At 45.8% G+C, this 21,364-nt stretch overlaps 1 protein-coding gene across 1 annotated transcript; it reads left to right on the forward strand.

Moving 5' to 3' along the window:
- Positions 1-13,641: 13,641 nt before the first annotated feature.
- On the forward strand, positions 13,642-16,199 carry LOC147868239 (putative carboxylesterase 18). Its single transcript, XM_087316852.1, has 2 exons — positions 13,642-14,350; positions 15,152-16,199. The coding sequence occupies exons 1-2, from the start codon at positions 13,799-13,801 to the stop codon at positions 15,860-15,862; spliced, it is 1,263 nt and encodes a 420-aa protein (XP_087172978.1). The 5' UTR covers positions 13,642-13,798; the 3' UTR covers positions 15,863-16,199.
- Positions 16,200-21,364: the final 5,165 nt, after the last annotated feature.

Genomic DNA, 21,364 nt, shown 5'->3' on the forward strand with positions numbered 1-21,364 from the left:
CTCTCGAATGTGGCCCATGTCCCGCGGTGCCCGGCCCAAGGACTCTCGTGTACGCCATAAGCAGCGCTTTCTGCTCGTCCTCCCTCGCCACTACGCAGAGTGGGGTGCTGCTTTGCTTCTTTCGGTGCTTCCATATGCTCCCTTCCCATAGGAAGAACCGGTACACCTTCTTCCGCACCTGGCAGGCCTCTTCTCTCGTCCACGCCGCGTCCAACGTCATCGTCCGTAGGAACCTCCCGATTCGAAGCCGCTCTCCATCGTATTCGCTCTCGTCGAACTCGTTAAGCGCCGGAGTGCTCCCAGTTGTCATGCCAGCTGATTCGAAGAAGTCCTCGCCGACCTCTTCGTCTTCCGAAACCATGCCGCCTTGTCGCTGAACCGCGCCCTCAAAAGCATGTCGGTCATGGTGTTGTCCTTTCCGGAAATGTGTCGCATTTCCGGATTCAGGGACTTGACGTACGCTATCCACCGGAGCATTGCCAGGTCCGGCGTCGCACATCCGGAAACCATACCGAGAATCAACAGGCAATCCGTCTCAATGATTACTTCTGTCCCGATCAGATAGTCTTTGTCGGCCTTAACTGCCGAAACGATACCCCATAGCTCACGCTTAACTTGGGCGTATCCTTGTTGCCGCTTGCCCCTGTTGAGAATCAAGCTCAACTTGGTCTAGTGTGTGAACTCACCTTGGGAGTGAAGAGACACCTCAACGGTCAAGAGTCACCATTATGTCACCATTATGTCACCACTTTGTATTCTAGCATTTAGTATGAGTCATAGAATCATATTCTATGACACATAACTTATGAGCTTTCACATTCCCCATGCTCCATGAGCCTTGTAGTTAATGAAGAGAGAGGGTGACTACATAAAGCACCCTCCTCCCATTTTGTATCATGTTGAGTCTTTCTCCTTTGTTAATATACTTTTAACCTTGCGTATTCTCTGTGTTTCACTCACTCACTCTCTCTCTCTCTCTCTTACACACACACACACACACATAACTCACATCTCTTCCGCTTCACAAGAATCCATCTCTTGATTCTTTACATGGTATGAGAGCGATTTGGTAGCTTGGTCTAGCCCATTCGCCTCATCGTGATCGTGTGTTGTGCTCCACGCTGACGACCAAGAACGGGCTCATCGCTATCATAGCTTTGCTACATAGCTCGCATTCAAAGAGAGAAGAAGAAGAAGAAGAAGAATCGACATAATGAATACTCAAATGGGGAGCGCTCTCCCTACCGAGAAGTTGGATCGAAACAACTTTGCATCTTGGGAGTACAAGATGCACCAATACCTTGTCGGACAAGGCTATTGGAGCTACATCAAAGGAGCGCATGAAGACCGACCCGCCGAAGCGGCTCTCGGATACGCAACATGGGAGCAAGCTACAAGCCGCGTGATGTATTGTTTGGCGACATGTGTTCACGACCACATGCTCGGTTACATTCGAGAAACCAAGACGCCGAAGGAAGTGTGGGAAAACCTACGAAAGATTTTCGTTGCCAGCACGACCGCGAGGAAGCTTCAACTCTGCCAAGAGTTGAACAACATTCAACAAAGGGATATGTCCATCACGGCATACACCTTGAAGATCAAGGAACTTTGCGACTCGCTCGGCTCAATAAGCGTAAGCATAGATGATGATGAGATGGTGCAAATATGCCTTGGCAGCCTCGCACCACGGTTCGGCGCAAAGCGAACCGTCGTTCTAGCACGGGAGAAATCTCCCTCCTTCGAGCTCCAATCAATGCTATTGGTCGAAGAAAACCACTTGCATACAAGGAGCAATGAGTCGGAAGACCACATGCTCTACACGCACTGTAATGGAGGAAGAGGACACGGATGAGCGAGAGGCTGATTCGGCCAAGGAAAAGGCGGACGAGGTCCGACCTACGACAACAACTCCCAATTTCGGCCGCAAAACGAAGGCCAACAAGGAACCTTCGCAAGAAGGGGGAGCTTCCACTCCGGCCCGAGCCGTCAAAACACAACCGAATGCGGATATTGTGGAAAGCTCGGCCACCACGAAGAAGAGTGCCGAAAGAAGATGCGTGAATCGGCTTCCACAAGCCGACAACTCACGAATTACGCGCACAATTCCAACTACGAAGAGTATAGCGGAATGTACGGGCACAACTCCGACTACGAGGATCGTGGCGGAATGTACGCATACAACTCCGACCGTGGCGGAATGTTCATGATGAAACATAGAGCAAAGTTTATGTCGGCCTCTACCTCAACTAGTGCCGTCAATACGGAGGACGTATGGTTTGTTGACTCCAGAGCCTCAAACCATATGACATCCCACAAAGAATGGTTTCTTGAACTTTGAGAGCCAAAGCGACCCGGTTATGTCGAAACCGGAGATGACACTACGCACCCGATTCGGCACATCGGCAATGTTCCGTTTGGCGAAAGAGGTAAGCAAACATACATTAAAAATGTCTTGCATGTTCCCACCATCACAAAGAATTTGGTCTCGGTCGGCCAAATGGTTGAGCAAGGGATGCAAGTACGATTCGACCAAGAAGGGTGCTTCATCGAAAAAGAAGGCCGAATCATCGCACGCAGAAGAAGAGAGGGCCGGATGTTCATTCTCGATTCGCACGAGATGAAATCCGCCATGTTTGCGAAAAGCACGAAAGCCGACTCCGACATAGAGCTATGGCATAAGCGAATCGGCCACATCAATCTCAACAAACTCAAAGCAATGAGATCGAAAGGAGTCGTTATCGAACTCCCGACATTCAAAGAGAAGGAGATTGAAGGTGTATGCGAAGCGTGCCAATTCGGCAAGCAACACCGACACCCATTCCCGAAGGAGCGGAATGTGAGCAAAGGCGTACTCGACGTAATTCATTCCAATGTATGGGGACCGGCCCAAACGGCGACATTCGGCGGATGCCGATATTACATGCTCTTCATCGACGACTTTTCTAGGCACACTTGGATCTGTCCGATGCGGCAAAAGAGCGAAGTGTTCGGACACTTCCAAAAGTTCAAGAATGAAGTCGAGAAAGCCACGGGCCGACATGTATGATGCCTTCGATCGAATGGCGGCAAGGAGTACTTCTCGGATGATTTCATGGCGTATCTTCGAAAGGAAGGAATTCGGCGAGAATTCACTTGCTGACACACTCCGCAAAAAAACGGAGTAGCCGAGCGCAAAAATCGGCACATCCTCGAAGTAGCGCGGGCCATGATGAACGAGAAGCATATGCCCAAGTCATATTGGGCTGAAGCGGCAAATACGTTGTCTACCTAATGAACCGGTGCACAACAGCCGGCGTGCACGAGGTCACTCCGCACGAAAGATTCTTCGGAAAGAAGCCGAACCTATCACATGTTCGAATATTCGGCTCCATTGCGTACATGCACATCCCCGACGAGAAGCGTCAAAAGCTCGACCCGAAGTTGGAGAAATGTATCCTCGTAGGATACTCACTAGAGCAAAAGGGGTACAAGTGCTATAACCCCTCAACCCGAAAATCTCGGGTAAGTCGAGACGTCGTCTTTGACGAGTCCGCATCCTGGTACGCACCAGAGACAACTTCGCCTCCGACTCCGCTCGACCCGGAATCCACCGAACAAGAGATAGAGGATGAAGATCATCTTACGCGCATGTTCGAAGAAAGTCCGATCACGACCCGACTAAGCGAACCATAAGAGCCTTTGAGCGATCAAAGCACATCACGGCCTAGCCCGAAGATGGACAAAGGCAAGGCGAAAATGGCGGAATATGAAGACGATCGCTTCGACGACGATGAATCGACTCACTCACTTGACAGTGAGTTCGGCGGTTTCGAGGTACCAATCGGAGCTAAGAAAGCCCTCATCTTTGCAAATGAAAAACTCTGCCGATCCACCCGTGAAAAGAAGCCCGTAAGCCGATTCGGCTACAACGATTATATGGCGTATCATTACGCCTTTATGATGAAGGTAGGGACAGTACGGGAGCCGGAAACCTTTTCGGAAGCCGCAAAGGACCTGCGATGGATCGAAGCAATGAACGAGGAGATGCAAGCACTACGGAAGAACGAGACGTGGGATCTCGTTCCCACCTCACCACACAAAAAGGCGATTGGATGTTGATGGATCTACAAGGTGAAGTATAACGTTGATGGCTCCGTAAACCGCTTCAAAGCTTGACTCGTAGCGAAAGGATACGCTCAGACGCATGGCGTCGACTACGAAGAGACCTTTGCCCCGGTGGCAAAGATGACAACGGTGCGGATCGTAATTGCGTTTGCCGTAGCGAAAGGGTGGCACCTCCATCAAATGGACGTCAAGAACGCCTTTCTACAAGGCGAATTAGAAGAGGAGGTGTACATGATACAACCACCCGGCTTCAACTCGAGCACCCATCCGAAAGTTGTTTGCCGACTCAAGAAGCCTCTATACAGCCTCAAGCAAGCACCGCGTGCTTGGCATTCGAAGATAACGCAATATCTTCATCAAATCGGCTTCTGTATGTCAAAATCGGACAACTCCCTCTACATATGAAGCTATTCCGCAAGTCTAATTGTCATCATTTTATACGTGGATGACCTAGTCATTGGAGGTGAGCATATCGTCGAAATCAATAAGGTCAAATCCCTCCTTTCCGACAAGTTCGAGATGATGGCCATGAAGGAGCTCCACTACTTCCTTGGCATCGAGGTAATTCGGACTCCGGCCGGAATCATGATCTCTCAACGGCACTACATCCTCAACTTACTATATAAGTTCGGGATGGCTGAGTGCAAATCCGCGGCAACCCCGCTCGATCGCAACCTCAAACTAGATGCGAACTCCGACACAAAAGCGTGTGAGCCGACTCAGTATCGGCAACTCATCGGGAGTCTCATCTACTTCACGATCACACGACCCGATCTCAGTTATCCGGTTGGTCTCCTTAGCCAATTCATGCAAACACCGCATGATACTCACTTGGAGTGCGCTAAGCGAGTTCTACGATACGTGAGTGGCACAATGGATTACGGCATCCTCTACAAGACCGCGATGCCAATACAACTCGAGGGGTACACAGACGCTGATTGGGCCGGCTACAAAGCTGATAGAAGATCAACCTCCGGATTTATTTTCTCCCTTGGCAGCGGAGGAATATCCTGGAGTAGCAAGAAGCAGCCTATCGTCGCTCTTTCGAGTACGGAGGCGGAATACAAGGGCGCAGTCGTAGCTGCGTGCGAAGCCGTATGGCTCAAGAGGATTTTGAAAGATCTGGGCGTACCCATCAAGGATCTGACTTCCCTTTACTGCGACAACATGAGCAGTATCTATCTAGCTCGGAACCCGGTGTTCCACGCACGGACAAAGCACATCGAAGTGCACTATCACTTCATCCGAGAGCGCGTTCTGGCTGGCGATGTCAACCTACAACACATAAGCACCAATCTTCAAACGACCGACATCTTCACTAAAGCCTTAGGAGCCGACAAGCTATGGCAATTCATGACCGATCTTAGATTGATGATCCCTGATCTACCAAGCTTGAGGGGGAGTACTTAGGACACTACGCAATAACGCGTAGATTCCGCAACCACACACCGTAGCAGCAAAGAGCCGATCTACCGCGCAAAGCCGCGAAGAAAGACGCAAGCCGAAGCACAGACTTCGTAACTACGCACAACGCAAGCTGGAGCACGGATTCCGCAACTCCGCATAAAGCAAGTCGACGTGAGTCGACGCGGACTCCCGAACGTGAATTGAAGCGGATTTCGGATACCGTCTGAAACCGACCCAACTTGAGCTTGAGGGGGCGTGTTGAGAATCAAGCTCAACTTGGTCTAGTGTGTGAACTCACCTTGGGAGTGAAGAGACACCTCAACGGTCAAGAGTCACCATTATGTCACCATTATGTCACCACTTTGTATTCTAGCATTTAGTATGAGTCATAGAATCATATTCTATGACACATAACTTATGAGCTTTCACATTCCCCATGCTCCATGAGCCTTGTAGTTAATGAAGAGAGAGGATGACTACATAAAGCACCCTCCTCCCATCTTGTATCATGTTGAATCTTTCTCCTTTGTTAATATACTTTTAACCTTGCGTATTCTCTGTGTTTCACTCACTCTCTCTCTCTCTTACACACACACACATAACTCACATCTCTTCCGCTTCACAAGAATCCATCTCTTGATTCTTTACAGCCACGAACCAGATCGGGAACTGTACGCCGTCCTTGTCCTCCTGACCGATTACCCACCTGATCCCAGTCGGGTTCGTGTCCACTGTCACGTAGATGGGAACTTCCTTGCCGTATATCGCTCTCCGGAGAGCCGGTGCCGCAGCAAGCACCTCCTTCAATCTCCGGACTGACTCCGTGTGCTCTGTGCTCCACTCGAACCTACGCCCCTTCTTCAATAGCCCGTAGAACGATTCCGCGACATGTGCGTAGTGCGGAATCCAGATGTGGTAGAACGTGCATGCACCCAAGAATCTGCAAACCTCCATAACCGACCCGCAATCGTCCTTCATCACGGAGATGACTTCTACCTTTGCCGGGGATGGTTTCCGGCCATAGGGCCCGCACAGGTGTCCGACTACCAGGAGCTTCGTCTGCCCGAACGCTAATTTCTCTCTGGAGAAGGTCACTCGCGCGCTCTCCAGCCTCTGCAACACCTTATCGCAATCGTTGATGTGGATCACGACGAACCTCTGGCATCCATCCGGCTCGACCGTTTCATCTACATCCTCCACCGGACACCCTTTTATCGGTACGTCGTCTAGGAATGGCATAGTGATGTCCGGGATGCAGTCCCTCAGCACCTTGTTCATTGCGTTCACCATGTGCGCCACCGAATTCGTTCCTCCTTGCGGTAGGGCACACATCCGCACCAAGCCGAGAGGAGTCCGCATTGTCGTGATGTCACTGCTCTATACGACTAGTTGGAACTGGTCGTACCCCGAGTATAAGTCACCGACCGAATAGATCGACCTTCCGGCGAAGGCCTCCGCGAACTCGTCTATGGCCGGCCTGATTCCCGCATTACGGATGGTCACCTTGTTGACCGGTTGTAGGTCCTGTATGAAGCGCAACGTGTCGTTCTTCTTTGGCACCTGGAACCACTGATTTGAGTATGGGGCACTCGACAATTCGAGGATGCCCATCTCCACCTTCTGTTTCAACAGCTCCATCAGCTTCGGGATGTGAGCTCTGGGTACCAGAATCGGTTTGAGAATCCACAACACACGTGGTACCGTGAAGATCACCATTGGTTCAACAATTGTCAGGTCTACGCACCTCATCTCCTCTGGCGAGAATGTGAAGGCCTTCCCGTGCCTTCCGAGCATCCTCCGAAACCGGTCCTCCTCCTCCGGCAGTAGAAAGCCACCCCCACCAACCTTGAGCTCCCGTAGTGTTATGTCGGTGAACCAGTGCCCTATGCCGGCTGGATTCCGTAAACTCGGGTCCAATGCGACCCCTTTTATCCGCTCTTCGCTGCCCTCCGGCAAGGGTGCCGCAACTGGCCTCACCTTCCAATCCACAGTCTTATACTTCGTATCCACGCGGGCCGTTCGATCCGACCGATCCTCTCCCTGAAGTCCGCGATGACTTCGTACATTCCCATCGAGCTAACCGGAACGGTCCGATCTTCGCTAAGGCCTTCATCGACCACCTTTCGTAATTCGCCCAAGGTGTCGTTAAAAGAGACCGCCTCCACGGCGCCGCTAATTTCTTCATCGGGGAAGAGGACTCCACACACCCTAAGTCGTCTCTCCGCTCGCTTCCTCTCTTGGCTACTGATGTTGGTTAACGTATAACCTCTGTTTTCGGAGAGCCAAAATTTCCTACCTATAATACATGTGTGGGGTTCTTCCGGGGTGTCTGGACTATCGCGGCCCCACGCCTTGATAGTCCTCTCTAAAAATACCCTCGGCTGTCGCCACCGAGGGTCTCGTGGTTTCGCTCGTGGTTGGGTCGCACTGTCATGAATTGGACGGAATGCCGATCGTCTTGGCTCTTGACGCGCGCATATGTCGAACCGTTGTCCAGTACTTTCGTCTCCATGCATGTTGCTGTAATGTACGATTCGCCGAGAATTACCGGGTGCGAGGAAGTCTCTTGCACGAAGAAATGTTGATCTATCTCGACGTCACCAATCTTCACGCATACGTTCGGGCACACACCATGCAACTGCTCTGTAGCGCGCGTCGCCGCGCGTATCTTCCACCCGTGTTTGGTGTTGATCGGCCATTTCCTCTTTTTATAGAAGTCCATGGACATCAGGTTGATCTCCGAACCGTGGTCTACCAATGCCACCACCAACTCTTGGATGTCACCGATCCGAACAAGGGTTTCCGTAGTGGCCCTTCGCGTAGTGGCCCTTCGCGTAGTGGCTTTCCGCCAACTCATCCTCTAGGGCCGTGTCTTCTAAGTGCGTCGTCCGCATTTCCACCGGCCTCTCCGGTTCCGGCTCCGTTGAGAGCCTCTTCCACTTCACCAAGTCCACAATGGACTCATGGAACTCCTTCTTGGCGATTCCCAGCACCTCTCGTAACGACAACTCGACCTTGTTGTCGAGAATTCACTCTTCCAGGACCTTCCGCAGGTCCGTTGTTCGTTCGATTTCGGTGCTCAGCCGGAAACTGGACTGCTTCTTCTTCTCCGGTGCCTTGGCGTTGGTAGCCTCATTCGGCTTCGGTCCGAACCTGGTCTCATACCGCTGCGAGGGGCCGCCCCCTCTGGCCTTTCCCGCGCGCTTGTCTTCTACAAGAACCTCGTAGTTCTGGCATGCGGCAGCCACGAAGCCAGTCTTTTCTTCCATTGGGTCGTCCCATCCGGTAACCTCCCGGATCCGCTGTTCCGCGTGGTCTGCCTCTTCCTTCTTCAACCGTAGTCCGTAGAGACCCTCTAGCACCAACGGCCAGAATTCGGAGTCCTTCGCTTTCCGGGCCTCATCACCCCCAACCCGGATTCCCATCGATGCCGAGTAGTTAACGGCCTCTACATGTCATGTCGCGGCCTCTTCCATCAACCGCTTCATTCCGCCGCGCCCCGTATTCAACTCTAGGGCTTTCCGGGTCTCACTCGCGTGCACCCACCGTTCCAGAGGTACACCACGTTGGTCCTGAGTGCCTCAGCAAAATCCGCGCATTCTTTCCGGATGTTGCCGACCGCGTCGCACCACATGCACTGCTGCCCCGCCGGCGGCCTTCGGTGACGAGATTGTTCGCCGCTGTCCCTCCGGGCCTGTGCGATTTGGAGATCTCGCACCATTTGCGATAGCTCTTCTAGAGCCGCGCCTCTAGAGGGACCTTTGACCACTCCGCTCAGGGCTGAGCCTGTCTCAAGCCAACTCCGAGTTTCTTCCTTCCTAGACAGTACCGACACCGGCTCCTCGAGCTCCCTTGCCGGGACCGGTCTTGCCACCGACGAGCCCTCGTCGTTCCACTCGCGCCGCTTGTCCAAACGACCGCAGACCCTCCTTACCATGGCCCAATCTGTCGTGAGCCCTTCATCTGTTTCCAACAAGAGACCCACATTCTCCCAGTCCATGGTGTCCACCGACTTGACGAATAGTAGTACCCGGCTTGTGTCGAGCACGGTCCTGTCCAGCGTTGACAGCCGTGCGAACCGTTTCTAGAACTCCTGGAGGAGTGTCGTCATGTTCCTCCCCTTCCCAGGGCTCTCAACCCACGCCATGAAGTCTCGCTTCGACAACCGAAGCGAGTCATCGAACCCATACATCTTGAGGAGCTGCAACTCGAACCCCTCCCAAGTTTGGCATCCGGCCAACACCTTGAGCACCTCTGCGTGGATGCGCGGCATCACCACCCGAGGGAACCCGGACAACCGCTTGTCCACCGAGATATCCCTCATGATCATTTCGGCCCGGTAGGCCTCCAAGTAGCTCGTGGCATTCTTCCCACCGAATCGACCTACGGTTCCAACGATCGACTCAATGGCCCTGTAGAGGGCACCCGTTCCCTCGCGAGCGCTCACTAGCCGGTCGACGGCTACGACCATAGCTTTAGCAAGCTCGTATTCCCCTCATCCTTCACTCCTTTTCCGCCAGTTTCACATCGGGTTCACCAAATATGTCGAGTTGTTACGCTCTTCGCATGCGAAAAGAGGCGGGACCGCGGGGGCCTTGAACCAAGGAGCGTGAGAAAGAGAGAGAGAACAAAGTCTTAATTACAAAATCAATAACGATTACAATCGGCAAGCCGGCAACGGAACTCAGGCGAACACACACACACACACAACGCTCACGTACGCACACAGACCCGACTGCACTGTGGAGCCTCTGCCGGAAGCACACGGGTTGTCCATGAAGTAGAGGCAACTCAGTCCGAAATCCTGCAGAGAATGACAAAAGATGGAGGAGAGAGCTCGGTCCCCGTCCGAAAGCACTTCGTCCTCGCTCCTAAACGCCCCCCCTATCATCCGCCTTCTTCCTTCCCTTTTATAGGCCGTCGAGGCAGGTCGTTGCACCCTTGTTTCCATCAATTTATTCTTTGTCCTTTCGGACAGAGATACTCTTCGATTTCCAAGACATTCAATGCGTCACATCTAGTCTCTTTGCTCCCAGCATCCTACTCCTAGTTATGTACAAGGTATTAATTGGTGTGGAAAAGTGTAGGGCTGGTTCATGCGCCCTGCTTCGTTGATTCTGCTTCTGGCCAGTTTTCTTCACGACAACGGAATGTGTTATAATATTATCCATTAGAATAATAATGTTACCATTTTGTAGCATTCAACCCTAAATCATGGGAGCTTCGTCTTGAGGGGGCACAAGTACTACAGAAAGTACCAACTATGTGACTTGATACCATATAACTCAATAATGTGGCCCAAGACTATAATAACATGTCATGTCAGTGAAGTGGCGGCCCATAGAACGTAATATTCGTGTTCGTGCAAGCATTCAAACGATTGAAAATGAACATGTTTGAAAAGGGAAAAATATATACTTCTTTTTTTCTATCTTAGTGGTAACGAGATATGCTATTGTTGTCTACGTCTTGGGTTCAAGTCACAATTTTCTCATCTCTCTCTTGTTAGTACCATAACAAAATTTTATATTAGTTTTTTCGTTTTTTTTCATTTTTTGTTATTAGACATGAGCTTAACCTAGTGGTAAGTACTATTGCTCGTGTTAAATTCCCAACTTTCTCATATCCTCTTGTTATTGTCATGTTACTTCTTTTTTCTTTGTTTGTTATTAGAGATTAGCTCACCCTAATGGTAAATTTTTATTCTACTACTGCCTATGTCATGTTTTCTTCATATTCTCAAATATACGTTTTATGAGTTTTTTATCGTTTCTTTTTTCTTCTTTTTCTTTCTTTCTTTGTTATTAGAAATTAGCTCACCCTAGTGATAAGTTGTTATGTTACTATTGCCTATGTCATATTTTCTTCATATTCTCAAATGTATGTTTTATGAGTTTTTGAACATTTAATTATAATTTATAATGACATATTTTGATTCAATCTCTATAGTTCATACTCCTTTTTTTGTAAAGTTCTAAAGTGAGGATGATAGAGATGTCTTGATTCTTAAGAAGCATCCCAAAAGTATGCATGTGATACAATGCAACTATTGCAACCATACTTATGTTGGTGGTTCACAATGGATTAGAGTCCACTTATTGGGATTGAGAGTGAATCAATATATGATATAGATCATAGTCAATCCAATCCAACTTGTCAATCCAATCCAACTTTGAGATGATTTACCATACACGTTTGATTGAAACATTCTCGAAAGCGAATGCACGTATGATACACATGGTTCATTCTATGGGTCACTGAAGCTTGATAGGTGACCTTGGACTATGTTTGGTTTGGGTGCCACAAAGCATTTGCAAGTTCTTGAAACCATGGTCCATAAGGCAGGTTGCAACAACCTATACACGGAATGTGTTGTAATCTTATCCATTGGAATAACAATGTTACCTTTTTCTAACATCAAATCCTGAATCTTGTGAGCTTCGTCTAGAGGGGGCACATGTACTAAGGAACGTACCAACTATGTGACTTGATTCCATATAACTCGATGATGTGGCCCAAAACTATAATGACATGTCATGTCATTGAAGCCTAATAGGTGACCTTGGTCAATCCCTTCTTTGCGAAAAAATAACTTAAAGCTTTTCTAGGCTCTTGTTTACCTAATGACCATGGGAATATAGCACTCCAATGTAAGCTTTCGAGGGGTAGAGAGTTCACTGAATCCAAATTCCTCCCCCTCCATTTTATGTGGTGGAATACTTCCTTCCAGTGCTTTAGAGGCTTTGAGCTAAATGGACATCCTGTGATGTGCCCAGCAAACGCTACATCCCAATGGTTAGTATCCCATTAGCCAAATGACTTGGTTTTGAAATTATCAAACATATCTGATAGCATTCTTGCCCAAAGCAATGTTCGCTCAACAAATTTTGGCAATAAAGTTGCTTTGCTAGCCAATGTATGCAATTGCAAATTAAGAATATTTAGTCCCCCGCACAGTTGTGGAGTGCATATCTTCTCAAGTGATAGGATTCGTAACCTCTACGCAACTCAAAAGTTTCTTATGAATCTTTTGTATCATCTGTTTCAGCCAATCAATCATAATTATGTAATTTTGCATGTAAGCCATGAATATAGATTGCATTATCCTCAATTTGACATGACGGGTGTGCCCATGCTACTTAATGTTGATCAATTCATCACAATGATAGTTCGTATGATTGATTATAACAATTGGGATTCTAAACGAATGATTGTGATGTGCTTGGGAAACGTGAGACATATGATGCCACGAATGATGTTAGCTCTAATGAATGAGTGGAACTTCAAGAATTAAAACATAAAAAAGGCAAGCTTGATCTAAATTATCAAGTATAAGCTTAGACACATGAGTTTACAAAGCTAAAAAATCCAACGATTCAACACCATCGAATATGATGCCGAGTGGGCCCTTGCTATTTAATGTTGATCAATTCATCACAATGATAGTGCATATGGTTAATAATATCAATTAGGATTCTAAAAGAATGATTATGATGGGGCGTGGGAAACGTGAGACATATGATTCAAGATGGCCATAAGAGAGCATTAATGACACACACAAGGGTAGCAATTCTCTTGGCCGTGGGACCGTCACCAACCAATAAAGATGTGTGTCCCCTAGGCTTCCTCCGGAGACAACGTTAGTGACACAACAAGTGTAGCAATTCTCTTGGTCGTCGAACCATCGCCAATGAAGACGTGGCTCCCTGGGCTACTTCCGAAGGAGGTCACGAAGAAGAAGACCCTTTACATACCATAGGTTTCGCACCCACAAACGGTCGGACAAGATGGCGGCCAAGAGCAGAGTGGTTCGGCCGCACGAGAAGCGAGAAGGCAGAAAGGCAAAAAGCAAAAAAAAGCAGAAGGCAAAAAACAAAAAAGCAAAAGCAAGAAGTACATATAATGCTCTCCTCAAAGGAGCCTACCAATAGGAGCCCACACGCACAGAAAAAAAAAAGCCAGAAAGCAAATAAAAAATAAAAAATAAACAACGAAAAGGATCTGTCATGAAGAGCTTCTCACTACCTAATCTGCTAAATTACCAAACAAATCTGAAGGCCCCCCCCCCCCCCCCCCTACTCTGCTTCTTATAAGGAAAGCAATCCATACCCTCAATCACTCACTCCTCAGTCTCTCAGTCTCTGCATCTGCTTCTGCATCTGCATCTGCTTCTGCTTCTGATTCTGCCTCTGCTTCTGCTTCTGCTTCTGCTTCTGATTCTGCCTCTACCCCCATCACTGCCCTCCCTCCGATCACTCGAGGGGAAGAGACGGGAAGAAGCGAGGCGATGGCGAAGGAGAATCCGGGGGCGATATTGATGGAGAATGAGGTGGAGATGAGCGACGAAGGCCTGTCTCAAATCGCCATGGAGACGGGAGGGCCGTCTGCCCCTTCCCTCACCACGCGGCTTGTGATGAAGATAGTGAAGCAAAGCAATGGCATGGCGAGGCGGAGGGACGGGAGCATGAACCGCCTGCTGTCGGAGCTCATGGAGGTGAAGGTGCGGGAGAGCGAGGAAGCCAGGCATGGGGTTTACACCAAAGACATAACCATGGACTGCGATACCCAGCCACACGTGTGGGCCCGTTTCTTCTTCCCGCAGCCCCCACCCCAGCCCAATGCCCACATCCCTTTCAAGAGGAAGAGGCCTGTCATCTTCTACATCCATGGCGGTGGCTTCTGTATGCTCTCTGCCCACTCCTTCTGCTACGACACCTTCTGTCGCCGCCTCTGCCGCAAGTCCGAATCCGTCATCGTTTCCATCAATTACCGCCGTGCCCCTGAGCACCGCTACCCAACTGCCTACCACGATTCCTTCTCAGTCATCCAATGGGTGAAGGTATGTGTCTCTTCTTTCTCAATCCTTTGTCTATACATTTTCTGCTAATATTATCTCTGCGTGTCTGCATCCATGTCTCCTGTTCCTTTCTATGTATGCATACATGCATATATGTAATTGCATGCATGTATGTGTATAGTCTATGTATGTACATGTATGTATGTATGCATGCACGCATGTATATAGATAGTTCTATCAATGAGTCATGGGGAGGGTGCCTGAGCATCATCTGCAGCCGATCCCTAATGATATGATTTCATCCCCATTATGCAATAAGTGTATGAATGTGTGTTTTAACCTTTCTTAACTTATTACATTGTGTGTATATATATATATATAGATGTGTAATGGATGAATGTGTGTTTTAACCTTTCTTAACTTATTACATTGTATATATATATATATAGAGAGAGAGAGAGATGTGTGTAATGGATGTTTGCATAGGGCTTTGCTTGATTTGTTGAGCACTTAAAGCTTTATCTTTGCTTATTGTTTCTACCTCTAGACCTGTAGGCCCTGTCACAGGCAGGCCTCTCCTCCATTGAATGACACTCTCATTTATATATGCTTGAACTCAACAACATGAGAAGTGTTATATAGTAAGGTAGTAGGATATCACTATGATCATGTCATTGGATTAGAGATGAATCCTTAGGCCTTTCCTCATATTGTCAAAATGTGGGAGTTTTAGTTAGTGGGGAAAAATGTCTCTTCTATTGGAAATATTTGTGATTGATTGCTTCGTTGCTGCTTGATTAAAGATGTGGTGCTGAACTCTTTTTTTGTTTTGAAATTGGTTAGGAGATGAAGAACTACAAGGAGAGGCGAGAGCTGATGATGCCGTATGAGCTCGACTTGGAGAATTGTATCCTGATGGGTGACAGCGCGGGTGCGAACATAGTTCACCACGTGGGGTGCCGGTTTGCGAGAGAAGCCGAGGAGGAGGCAGCGGCAAGCGCCGAGGCGGCCGCCAAGTTTGCAAAGGACCCCAAACTGACACTACACGCCAAAAAGGATGCCATGGGAAAGGAAATGGCGGGCAGCGGGTGCGAATGGGGGCACTGGAATGTTGGAGGAGCGGCTCCTCGAATGAGGATGCTTGCGCACATTTTGTTGTTCCCATTCTTCGGGGGGGAGGAGAGGACGGAGGCCGAGTTACGGCTAAAGGACGCGCCGTTGGTCGACTTGGAGAACACGGCATGGTGCTGGAGGGCGTTCCTACCGGAGGGGGCAACCCGCGACCACTACGCGTGCAACGTGTTGGGGCCCGAGGGCGCTCGCATTGTGAGCGGCCTCGCACTCCCCCCGACGCTCGTGGCCATCGGGGAGTACGACGGCCTCAAGGATTGGCAAGTGAGATACGCCCGAGACATGGCCAAGCTGAAGAAGCCGGTGCGCTTGCTTTACTACCGCGGTGGCATACACGCATTCCACCTCCTTAGCCACCAGAAGATGTCTTCTCTTATCCTATCTAACGTGGTCACTTACATCAAATCCCTCCACTCTGTGTGAACTCACCCCCCCAATATTCTCTCTCTCTCTCCCCCCCCATATGAACCCTCCCCAATTCCTTATTCTTTTCCAGCTCCAACGTTATTGCTGCTGCCCTTATTTTAAATGTTTGTTATTGTTGTTGATACCCATTAAATATTTGATATCATATGTCTTCATCGTTAGCTTTTTTAAGTCCTCACACCCTATCCTTTTTCGGGTTTGTGCTTGACGAGGATGGCTGTAACTCTACCACAACCACTACAAACCCTCCCTCTACTTTGAATTGATTCATTTATGTATGTAGATGTTGCATCTTAATGGTAAAGTATTGCTTCTTGGCTATTGGTTTCAAATCCATCATCATGATTCATCGTTATTATTGCTATCACCTTTGTTGTTCGTTGCTTTTCATGTGACTATTGTGATCATTCATCTATATTCGCACAGCTTCTTCATTGCGAATGTCTTTACATTTTATTCGTTTCGAGAAAAGTACCCTTTTTATGTTTCTAGATGCCTTTTTTGTTTACCAATGAAGGATTTGGACAATGGGTTCATCCAAACTATAGTGTATAGTAGTTACTAGTAACTCTAAAAGAAATTCATTTGTCACTTTAGCTTGTCCATACATCAAGGGTATGTACATAATTATGATGTTCATGTTTGTAGATTGTGAAATCGTTAGTTTAAAATGTTTGAAAGTAAGAGATCTTAAGAGATGTGCGAACTTCTTGGAGACATCGCGGATCTGCTCATATTTGGCATGATGCTTGTGCCAAATTGTTTGTAGATAGTGAGGTTGGTAGCTTAGTACATTGGTGTGGCGTGCATTTAGGAGAGAGACGTACATTGTATGACAAATATGGGTGGAAGTAAGTGTTTGCATCCACGACCTTGTGTTGAGAGATTAATAGATGTGCCAATTACTTGGAGACATTGAGAATCCAATTGTCGTTGATATCACAAGGTTGACTGTTTGTAGAATTGATTACTTTATACAATGATATAGAATTTAGTTTTAGGAGAAGTGCTATATTGTATGACAAATCTGTGTGAAAATGTAAGGGCTCTTACCATGGCCTTGCATTGAGAAAGTAGCTTACCAACAACACTAGCTCATGATGCATGTGCAGTGCTCCTCACTCTCTATCTTTCTATTGCATAATATGTATTATGCACATATGAGATTCTTTTCCGGTGTTAGTTGAGTAACCACTCTCAGTTTAGACTCTAGTAAATGTGACGAGACACTCGTGCAATCACTAATGCCATGTTGAAGGACGTGGATATTTCTATATCTTGGTTTCTATGAGAGTAGTAAATTTTGAAGTGCATATAAATTGACATTTGTAATACATCTTGAATTGGTGAAAGAGGGGGATTGTGTATGATCCTTAGGTTAGTGGGTGGATGGCAAGAATGAATTTGGAGTGTTAGAAAACACTTATAATTTGGAATCTACATCATATCTCCTAACTCCCTAATGTAGAGTTGGCATATGTTGACAAGGAGATTGACTAGTGGACCCATTGTGGCGTTCTTTGTCTTAATGTAAACGCACACTAACTAGTCTAATAAGCATGAGGGGGAAAAAGGGAAACAAGAAACGCGGAATGGGAAACATAATGATGAACATGACATATAAAACAATTATGGAATTCTCGGTAAACATAGGAATATTATATACAAAGATGTGAATGCCATATGTGATAAAGTAAAGTAACATACCAAATACCCATATTAAAGAACATGGAAAATAAAGTATTTATGGTCAATCACATAGTGGCTATAAAGCGCTCCATGCATTTAATGTTGGCACAAATGTAGATAAATATCGTTCCAAAACTAGTTTTTTGGATGCAACACAGTTAATAATTTTTGTCAAATGCATTCTTAAAATATGGAAATATTTTTTTAACATATAACCTTTTGTGATTCACGTTATATGGCTTGGCGTCATCAGGTCTCTCCTTTATGAGGTTGTGACCCCTTATTGCTTTGGACCACACAAGGTGATCACCAATGAGTACGACACCCTTAGACGCCCCAAACATGCCTTTCAAAGCACCCTAATTGCATGACTAGAATGATAAAAACAAGCTTTCACAGGGATGGCTTAAATAGTTGTTATGATAAGTTGCTTTCATTAAGTCCTGGGAAATTTTGGTAACATGACATTAGACTTCGAAAAAAGCATGCACATTGAATATGTAATAGTAGATTTTTCAATAGCTAAAGTGTCCATATGATATTGTAGAGATATGAAAGACTTCAAAAGATAAGCTGATTTTTTGTGTGCTCGTAGTCTATAAATAATGAGATCTCTTTAGCGCCTTAGAGAGAGAGAGAGAGAGAGAGAGAGAGAGAGAGAGAGAGAGAGAGGCATCCAAATAATAAGGATCTCTTTTATGCGTCTTCAAGATATATAGATAGATAGTTAGATAACATTAATGCCCTTTACGGCCAATTATGGCTAATAATACCAAAAAATTAAATATTTACAAGCAAAGTTTTGGAAGTGAGTAGTTGCTCTTGATGTTCAACATTTTAACTAATGAACTTTGCAGTTGAGTGTGCAAATTGTGACGATAAGAAGAATTTGAGTAGGCATGGATCAAATTGACATGTGGAGCGCAAACTTGAATGTGGTCCAAGGTAGACAATTAAATCAAACTTGTGATACTCAAACTTTGGAACTTGTTCAAGTAAAAATATTCATAGTTGACAATTCTCTTCACAAGTGCCCCAATGCTCTATTTTGTATCAAAGAGAATGTGTCATGCAAAAGCAATGGTGCAGATGACAAACCAACTGATTCTTGCATGTATCATAGATGTGTGCTTTCCATGTTTGGCAAAGAAATTGATTCTCTAGTTTGGTGCAATATATACAATATAATGTTTGAAAGACGAGACTCCACATTGTCCCCAATCCATGATATATTAGCATTGCATAAAAGCCTTACTCATGGGAAAAATCTATTGACACATCATGAAGCAAATGTAATGCATCCATCAAAAGTTAATACAAGAGGTTTTATTGAACCTTAAGCATATGTTCATAAAATCTGCACTACCATGGTCTCCATGGGAAATTATATCATTTGAAGAACTAGGCGCATGTATAGAAATTTAGGTTGACATAGATCAACTTTGTTAGAAAGCACTTTTGGAAATTTTCGAACTCATTCCAAGTGAACTTAGAGATGCTATTGCCCAACCCTTCAACCCCATAAAGAAGCACTAGTATCATCAAAGCATCAAAGAAGTATTTTTATTATGGATGCAAGACGACTTTTGTTGAGTGAACGAGCAAGAAGGGGGGAAAGATAGAAAAAGAGAAGCAAGAACAATAAAGAGGAAGGTGAGACAAGATAGAATTCAATACGTATGATAATTGGTGTTGAACTCCTCGACAACTAGGGCGGGAACCCATATCCAAAAGGTAGGGCATGAATATATGGCACCTTGCACCTCTCTATGCAAGACTTGCCACCCACCTACAAGGCTCTCCATACAAGTCACCTTGTGACCACTCTTTTAACATAGAGTAACCATATGTTATACTAACTCTTAGATTTTTCATGTCTGGTATCATATTGGTCATTACAATTTCTAAAGAACCCAATATGTAATTTCTCCGCCATTACATCTATTCTCAAATTTATAGTTAATGCTCTTTCTTGCTTCTAAGAAATGAGTAGCACATTCATTCCATTTGTGAATGGAGGGAACCTCAAGCCTAAAGCGTTTAAAGTTTCATAAAGTGGCTTATTATGATTCATAATGCATTGTTCATCCTTATTCGAGTATTTGGAAATGTAATGTTCATTTTTGGAGTTTTGAATGTTTATAGGGTTTCAAGTGTCTTTTTATGATACCGAATGTATGTTTTATCCTTATTCCAGTCTTTATACACACAACATTCATTGTTTGGATTTATTGTGAATGCAAAAGTTTTCTATTACACTCTTAAGCTTTTAGACATCGTCTAAACCACTAGATTATCTATGTATAAGTTATAACAAAAGCATGATAAGTGGTTTAATCTTATTTCTATGTTGTGAGGAGAGTTTGAAAGTCTTCAAGGGTCATTTGATGCAAGTGAAGAAGCTAGAGCTCGTTTCCTTCTGAAATGGAGCGGTTCGTCGATGCTACAGGTAATAGATGGTAAAGTGAAGTGGAATTATCAACCATCACGATGGTTGTTCCCTCCGAGTGTACCGAACATGTAGATGGGTGCTGCCATGAGGAGTGAATGGAGGACATCTATGCTGAATTCTGTTTTGTATGAGGCTCACGTGGAGAATATGCGTCCGAGTAATGCTATACACATCGAATGATGTGGTGCTTTGGCGTTGTTTTTTTTTGGTGTTTCATCTACACATATTGTTTTCCTTTGACATGCAAGATGTCGTGTAAGATATGAGTTGTCCTTTGTACATTGCTTAACTAATGGAAGTAGTTTTTTTTGGAAAAAAAAAACATGATAAGTGCATTCCTAATGCCATCCTCCGCATTGTTGTCTTTACTTTACAAACTCACCAATGATGTTCCTTTAGTTCTCATTCATTAATGTATACACTAAAGAGAGTTAGTGAGGGTTAACAATGCATGCATCCTCAACAGTAAATACCCCTCTTTGTTATATCTATAAATAACTAATATGGATGTAAATTGCATGTGTCTTTCTCTACCACTCCCTTATTCTCTGTTCAACTTGTGCATGTCCGTTTTTTATTTCCTTCAAAGATTTTCTTGAGTCGTATTAAGGAAAAACACCCGAAGGCTACAACTTGAGCTTGTCTGCCCAGAAGCTTACAAATTTTATTTTATTTTATTTCAAAACAAAATATACTTCCATTAGTTTTTAAAAAGGCAATTTGTGCATGTCCTTATTCAATTATTTCATGTGTAAGTCTTAACATGGTTTCATTATCCGTGGAAATTGTATTTAGACCACAAGGTTGGTAGTTGCCACAAAACCGTGCAGCCAATAGTGTTAATGCAAGAGATATGGAGTGAAGTGGTAGCCACTCTAAAGAGCCAATACGATGGCCTCAAGGGTGACTCCGATGGAGTTGAAAGACAACGACTAACCTTCATCCAACAATGGTCGCCCTCCCCCTTTATTGAGTCAGTGGGCATCCACATAAGATGGACCTATCGTGTCCCTACAGGGATATTTGTATATACTAATATCATCTGTAAATTTTTATAACTAATGGAAGGAGTTTTCTTTTTGGAAATAAAAAAAGGTTGGTAGTTGCATTTCTTTGTTTGTTCTACCATGTGTATCAACACTTTTATGCATATCAACAAGTAAATGAAAATTCAAAACCTCAACTCCTATTCATGTCAAAGCTCAAGTTGTGTTGGAATTTGTCGCCCCTATAACTCTTTGGATTCTATGGAAATAACGGTGTAGATGGGTCTTCTCCAACCAAACCGTGCATCAAGTAATGTTAATATAGGAGATATGGAGTGAAGTTATAGCCACTGTAAAGAGCCAATACGATGG

The sequence above is a fragment of the Azolla caroliniana genome, unplaced genomic scaffold (genome assembly GCF_043228905.1).
Source record: "Azolla caroliniana isolate FFs.n. ecotype wild unplaced genomic scaffold, voAzoCaro1.0.p SCAF_1, whole genome shotgun sequence".
Classification (NCBI taxonomy): Eukaryota; Viridiplantae; Streptophyta; class Polypodiopsida; order Salviniales; family Salviniaceae; genus Azolla; species Azolla caroliniana.

What these genes read in the sequence shown, in the direction of transcription:
- LOC147868239 (XM_087316852.1), top strand. Translation starts at nt 13,799, where the DNA reads ATGGCGAAGGAGAATCCGGGGGCGATATTGATGGAGAATGAGGTGGAG. An exon ending in CAGTCATCCAATGGGTGAAG is followed by an intron (nt 14,351 to 15,151) that starts GTATGTGTCTCT and finishes GAAATTGGTTAG; the next exon opens with GAGATGAAGAACTACAAGGA.